We start from the raw sequence: 7,405 nt of genomic DNA, 5'->3' as shown, positions 1-7,405 counted from the left end.
CAAGTTTGCAGAGCGGCGCCCCCGCGGCGGCCGCGGGCGCGGCGCCTCCGCGGAGCCGCCGCTCCCGGCCGCTCGCGCCGCCGCTCCGGGTCTGTCCGCCCAGGCGCAGGCCCGCGGGCACACTCGCGCACACGGGCTGGCACCGCCGCCACCCGCCGGCCGGTGCGACTGGAGCCCTGCTACCCGCAGCAAAAACCTGCCCTAGGTACGGAGCATGCGCCAAAGCCTTCCCCAGCCCCGGAGGAGTTTCCAGGGGAGGAGTCCGCTGCTCCGCGGGGCTCGGCGGAGGCAGCTGGGGGTGGGAATCCCTTCAGCCTGGAGCGGGGAGAGATGTGGCAGAAAGGCAAAGGTGGAGCGAGGAGAGGCCCCGGGAAGGCGTCGCGGGCGCTGATCCTCCGAATCGGCAGCTTCTCGGGCTGCCGGTGGCCGGCCTTAATTCGCAGGAATAACACCTGCACACTGCGGGGTAGACTCACCTAGAGCGGACTTCACACGGTCTAGCTGTTCCCTCCTCGGCAGGGAAACTGGCTCCAGACTGCTTTTAATGTCTGCCCGAGACCTGCTAACTGGTGCTCAAGTTTTATTCCAGTCCGTCCTTAACTCCAAGGTCCAGACTGCTTTTAATGTCTGCCCAAGACCTGCTAACCGACGCTCAAGTTTTATTCCAGTGCGTCCTTATCTGCAAACTTGGTGTGTCCAACTATACAACTTTAGTCAACCAGCATCCGTTCATCAACTAACCATTAAGAGCCTACTGTGTATCAGGCACACTTTATTTCTCTCAGCATCAAACCATTGTGTTCACAACTGTGCAACCCTTAGACTATGAAAGGAAACTGGGGGTCGCTTCCTAAAATTCATTCTGCCAATATGCATGGAGCTCCAGTGGAAGATAGGACCTACCCTTGCCTGTATTTCGTTAGCGGAGCCCTAATTTGTGTGCAGGTGTTTTTGGAAACTTTATTTTTCAAACATCTAGATTTTGCATTTATTCCGGAACCAGGTCTTTGCTTCATAACACTTCTTTTTTTTTTTTTTTTTTTTCTTTTTAAGATATGGAATAGATGGACCATCAGATCGGAGTAACTGCCGCACCACAATCCCTAGACCTGCCTAACCCATTTTCCACGTGGACAGTGGCAGTGTGTTGAAGGTGGGGACAATGCCGTGTGATTCCCTGGCACAGGCCAACGTGTCCCTCCTGGCTACCCTAGCAGCTGCAGACCACCATACCTGGCATTCCACAGATAAGCTATTTCACAGTAGCCCACTTTCCCACCTGACCTCTTTATGAATCCATGTAGTACTCGAGTCTTTCTGAGACATTCTGCCGATCTTTTCCATTTATCGGAGTGTCCTCTCTGCAGCTATCAGGTAAAATCCAAATCTCACTGGACTGGGTGGCTCAGCCTGTAATCCCGTGCTTTGGGAGGCCGAGGTGAGTGGATTGCCTGAGCCCACGGGTTCGAGACCCGCCTGGGCAACTTGGCGAGACCTCATCTCCACAATAAATCAAAAAATTAGCCAGGCGTGGTAGCACGCACCTGTAGTTCCAGCTACTTGGAAGGCTGAGGCGGAAGGATCGCTGGAGCCCAGCAGGTCAAGGCTGTGGTGGCCTGAGCGAGCCACTGCAGTCTAGTCTGGGCAACAGAGTGAGACTTCGACTCAAAAAAAAAGAAAAAAAATCCAAATCTCTCTCAGGGATGTTAAAGTTTGCCCATGGAAAGTTATTTTTATTGTTCTACACAGGTGGGATTCTTCTCAACAAAACTTCCCTCCTCTGCTTCCTTTCCTGTTTTAAACTCTATAAACAACCACAAATTGTGTCTTTCCTGATACGTAGGAGCCTATATTAGGAAGAAAGGTGTTGGGTGAGATGAATCAGCTTCTTTAAAGCTTATTTTATTCACTTTCTTTTTCTCTCGCTTAAGTTTAAAATCCTATTAATGACATCACATTAAACTCCAAAGAAAGAAATTATGTTAAAACAAAAACCTAATAAAACCCAACAGTTACTTCCTAAACTCATCTGGTTAGCATTATGTACACACACACACACACACACACACACACACACACACACACCTTTGCTTTTTTTAAATGAAAAATCATCATACTTTTTTGTATTACCTTATTTAAGAAGTTTCTCATTTTCTATAAAATTACTTGATATCACATGAATAAATGTAACCTTGTTAGCTACCCAAATGGATAACCAGAGTGCCGGTGATAATTTGTATAGTGGAAAGTACTTTCCTAGCCATCATCTCATTCGTTCTTTATAACAACACTCTAAGGAGATAAAGGAAGTATAATATTCCATTTCAAAGATGAGGAAACTGAAGTAAGGAAAGCTAGGTGAAAGCAAAGCCAGGATTAGAAACTACTAATGTCCCTGAAATACATTCAGATCACCACGGAAGAAATCCAATGAGCATCAACAACAGCCCATAATTTCCTCTCTTGCCTCTTGAGACCTTTGAGTCAAGAGGCAGGAAGAGACAACAGAATTGCAATAGAACAATCAAATAATTTTCTCTCTCCCCCTGGCTTTATAGGCAAGGCTGAACAATTCTACATCCTGAGTTAGTTTGGCACCTAGTCTATGAGTTTCCAGAAACAAGGGGGAAAAAAATCATAAGATGATTATATCATTATTAAAAGAAATCATATAGATTTGCAAAACAAAATATTATAACAAATATAACAGCTATGTTGCTAACAAAATGAATATTTCCATAAATAAGTGCACCTTTAACACTTTCAATGTTTTAAGGAACATTATCCCAGAAAATCTGTTTTTGCTTTCAGTACAATAGCTGATGAAGTGCCACCATTTCCTTGAGGTAACCACAAGGAAAACAGTGCATAGAATCAAAGCAATTATATAGATAATTCAGGCAGGCATATACCCAAGTATTCATTTTTAATGATAGGTAACTTTGGTTGTATAAACACAGTCTATCCCAGGTGTGGTCTCCCTATTACAGTTGTGGAACTTGGTGTGAACCTAATCAAAGCTCTTAAATCACACAATAAACAGGCTTCCTTATCTACAAGGGCAGACCTCACATTCAGGCAGAAATGAATAGAAACTTTCTAAAATTGAATGCTCTCCAGGTAAAAAGGAAAAACATGTTTGCATTCAGCCTGCTATAGTTACTCCATGATGACACCAGCTGGCAATTGTTTCTGGCTAACAGATTGCAGCTACTATGATTCCTACACAAATTATTAAAATAATAAAAATAATGTTTTCAAAGAGCTTTCTTCCACTTCCTTTGCCAGTCTAGCAATAAGCTTAACACTATCTGTGAAGCAATTTGTTCACCTAATTTTATGCCTTAATAAGCTTTACTACAATTATTTTCTTGCTTGATTTTTTTCTGTCTTCACTTTGGTACACTTCCTCCCTGTTCTTCTCAAATATTCTCAGACCTGTTAACAACATTGCACTCCTCCCGGATTCAAACTTTTGATTAGCACAGTCCTCATTTAATCAAGTTCAATTGGGAGATAAAATTGCATCTCTACTTCTCCATTTTCCCCTTGGTGCCAAAAACTGCCGTTGAGAATGTTGAGGAAACCCTGGAGAGATTAACAATCCAAACAATCACAGAGAATCATTTTGGATCCCCTATGTTTGCACAGAGGAATAGATAATATGAATGCCCTTCAATACAGATGAAAACAAAACAGATAATGTAAGTCACTGGCAGTGTGAATCTCTCCTAAAAGGAAAGAAAGTACTCTTACACACTGAAATGACTTTTTTTCATTTTTGTAAACAAATCCGCCCGCCTCACAAAAGCCCCTAGAGTAAGCAGTTTTGCAAATTACCAGCGAAGTGGTAGCTTTCTGTTTCCTCAGGAAGTTAAGCAGAAGAGTTTGCGTTGTCAGGGTAAACTGCAGAAAGAGCTGTGATGTATACTGATCGTGATATATTCCAGTTCACTAAACGATTGTAACTTTGGGGCAACCATGACCCTACATTTCACTTCCCATAAAGTTCTATTTATATGAACAGTTCATTCTTTACTTTGTTACATAACACTCTGATCCACCATAGATGGCTGCCCAGGAGAGGTGAATGAAAACCATGCTATCTGTAAGCATAATGTATTCATTAACTCAGTCTAGTGTAAGAAGATGCACTAATCTTTTCACAGTAGGTATTCATTTATTTCTTCGATAAGAATTTGTTGAGCACTTACTGAGCACGATTTTTTTTGTTTTTTTTTTGAGTGGGAATCTCACTCTGTCACCCAGGTTGGAGTACAGTGGCACACTCATGGCCACCACAGCCTAGGCCCGCTGGGCTCAGGAGATCCTTCCACCTCAGCCTTCCAAGTAGCTGGAACGACAGACGTGTGCTACCACTTCTGGCTTTTTTTTTTTTTTTTTTTAATTGTAGAGATGAGGACTCACCTAGTTGTCCAGGCTGTTCTCGAACCCATGGGCTCAGGCAATATCCTCACCTTGGCCTTCCAAAGTGCTGGGATTACAGACTTGAGCCACCAGGCCAAGCCCTGAGGACTCTTCTAAATGCTTTAAATACACTATTAAACAAGACCAATAAGGACTCTGTCCTCAGTATCTTACATGCTAACAGCGGAAAAATAAACGATGAAGAAGTAAACAAGATGCATTCCCTTACTCCAACAATATATATGGAGCCCCTGCTATGTACGGTCAGGTACTTGGGATACACTGGTGAATAATAAAGATAATACATTTCACCCTCAAGAGTTTAAATGCCAGCAAGATAAAACAATAAGGAAGAAGTTGGAGAGATAATGGAAGGAGGTTCATTTTGAGCTTGTGGGCTGTTGTAAGAATTTTGCTCTGAGAAAAATGGGAAGCCACCAGAGGATATGAACAGGTTTTGTTTTTTTTTTTTCCTTTTTTATTTTTATTTTTTTTGAGTTGGTGTCTCACTCTGTCACCCAGGTTGGAGTGCAGTGGCATGCTCACAGCCACCACAGCCTTAACCTGTTGGGCTCAAGTGATCCTTCTGCCTCAGCCTTCCAAGTAGCCAGAACTACAGGCACACACTACCATGCTTGGCTAATTTTCTGTTTATTGTAGAAATGAGGTCTCACCAAGTTGCCCGGGGTGATCTCAAACCTGCAAACTCAAGCAATCCACTTGCCTCGGCCTCCCAAAGTGCTGGGATTACAGACTGAGCCACCAACCCCAACCTGAACAATTTTTAAAGGGTCCCTTTGAGTGTTTTATCAAAAGTAGACTATAAGAAGAAAAACACGGTTTTTAGCAGGAAAACTGGTTAAGTGACTATTCTAGTAATCAGGTGGGAAATGATGATGGCGCAGACCAAGACAGGGTGATTGCAGAGGTGGTGGTGGGAAGTGGTCATATTGCCTGTATTTTCTTCTCACTCCTTTTTTTTTTTTTTTTTTTGAGTTGGAGTCTCACTGTGTTGCCCAGGCTTGAGTGTAATGGCATGCTCATGGCCACCGCAGCCTCCACCTGCTGGGTTCAGGGGATTCTTCCACCTCAGCCTTACAAGTAGCTGCAACTACAGGCGTGAGCTACCACGCCTGGCTAATTTGTTTATCTATTGTAGAGATGGTCTCGCCATGTTTCCCAGGCTAGTCTCAAACCCATGGGCTAAGGCAATCCTCTCACCTCCGTCTCTCAAAATGCTGGGATTATAGGTGTGAGCCACCATGCCCAGGAGCCTGCATTTTCAAGACAGAGCCATCATTGTTTCCCAGTGGTTTATAGGAAGAGAATGCTATGGGAGGTCAAGGCAGGAAGATTATTTGAGGCAAGGAGTTCAATGCCAGTCTGGTCAGCACAGTGAGACCCTATCTTTTAAAAAAAAAAAAAAAAAAAAATTTTTTTTTTTTTAGTTAACCAATTGTGGTGGCCTGTGACTATAGTCTCAGTTACTCGGGAGGTTGAAGTGGGAGGATCATTTGAGTCCAGGAGGCAGGGGTGCCGTGAGCTATGATTGTGCTGCTATACTCTAGCTTGGGCAACTGAGCATGACCCATCTCTAAAAGACAAAGAAGAAAGGAGTCAATGATGATGCCAAAGTTTGGGGTCTAAGCAACTGGAAAAATGGAGTTACCTTCAACTGGAACAACAACTGAGATTGTTCCAAGTGCTAAAAGGGGAAATAGCAGGATGAAATGACAGGAATAGATGGCAGGGGAAGGGGATGGGGCAGTCCTTTTCCATTGGGCAGTCAGGAACGACTGTTGTTCCATAGAGGCAAAGGGGTTGAGTTCTGAAGGATCAGAATGAACCAGCCATGCCAAGCATGCTGGAGAAGAGCTTTCTAAGCAGAACAATGAACACAAAGATCCAGAGCAAGAAAGAGCTTGGGGGGTCCCAAGGTCGAGAAAAGACATTAGAGAGGGAGGTTTAGGGTCAAAACTATGACAAGGGGTGAAATGTGGTCACTGGGGAAATGACATGACTTTTGATAAAATTCACTGGTCTTCACAAAGAATGGATTAAGAAGGGTAACAGTAGGCAGGGAAATCAGTTAGGAGGTAAGTGTAGTTGTTTAGGTAAGAGATAGTGGAGGTTTGAGCTAGGCTGGCAGCACTGGAGAAGGTAACTTACAGTCATGGGTCTACACACTTGGTATGGGAGGATATAACTTCTCATACCAAGATAATAACAGATTGAAACTTCGCTGCTAAGATTCCATAGGCTGAGATAGAGAGAAATGAAAGGTATCCAACATAAGCTGATTCAGTTAGTCCTCAGTTAACTTCTGCCCCTTTGGGGTAAATAGTCAAGTTTGTGGTTCTCTCCTCCCCTTTCTCTTTGCCTTCCCTTATAATGATCTAAGCTAGGAAGTTTATATTTTATCTCTGTTCACTGGCTGAGGGAAATATGGTCTGTGGGGGAATTTCCTTTTCCCACACCCCCTCCATGTGTGGCAAATATCACTTGGACTCAAGTGTAGGTCTCAATTTCTGAGGGAGTCTTCCGCTGTTCTGTGAGAAGCTTGGCTACCATGTCTATTAGATCCACATCGTCCTTCACTGAACCACAAGGCCCCTTCTGTCTGCCAGCCCCTCAGCTCTTCTGTGGCCTTTTCTCAGGAGCCTATAGCACCTAAACTTGATTTTTCAGCCCCATCAGACCCAGCACTCATTTTTATTGAAGAAATGTTTTTGAAGTAATCCTTTAGCAATCTAAAATTAAGCATCATAGATAATAGAACATCCTACACACATTTCTAAAAAATTAACATTATGCTCTAATTATAATGGAAAGGAAGTAATTAATAAAATACTAATTATTTCTTTTATTTTTTACTTTAAAGATATGGGATACAATTTAGGATTAGGTATACAAGTGGATATTATACAGGTAAAGTTTGGGCCTCCGGTTGGTCCTCACTTTGCCTGGTTTGAGATCA

The 7,405-nt window shown here is 43.4% G+C and overlaps 1 protein-coding gene across 1 annotated transcript in view; it reads right to left on the bottom strand.

Annotated features, from left to right (window-relative positions):
• The window catches only part of LOC103277093 (heparan-sulfate 6-O-sulfotransferase 3-like), a gene marked incomplete at its 3' end in the record, with an annotated part of 93,398 nt that extends 92,072 nt beyond the window's left edge, over positions 1-1,326 (bottom strand). Inside the window, exons 1-2 of the mRNA XM_021707269.1 lie at positions 1,285-1,326; positions 210-431 (exon numbers count right to left, since the gene is read on the bottom strand). Coding sequence (XP_021562944.1) covers positions 210-431; positions 1,285-1,326 — 264 coding nt within the window. The remainder of the gene's footprint in view (positions 1-209; positions 432-1,284) is intronic.
• Positions 1,327-7,405: the final 6,079 nt, after the last annotated feature.

This window comes from Carlito syrichta, unplaced genomic scaffold (genome assembly GCF_000164805.1).
Source record: "Carlito syrichta isolate Samal-C Ts95f unplaced genomic scaffold, Tarsius_syrichta-2.0.1 Scaffold316475, whole genome shotgun sequence".
Lineage (NCBI taxonomy): Eukaryota > Metazoa > Chordata > Mammalia > Primates > Tarsiidae > Carlito > Carlito syrichta.
This window is presented reverse-complemented; position numbering and strand designations above follow the sequence as displayed.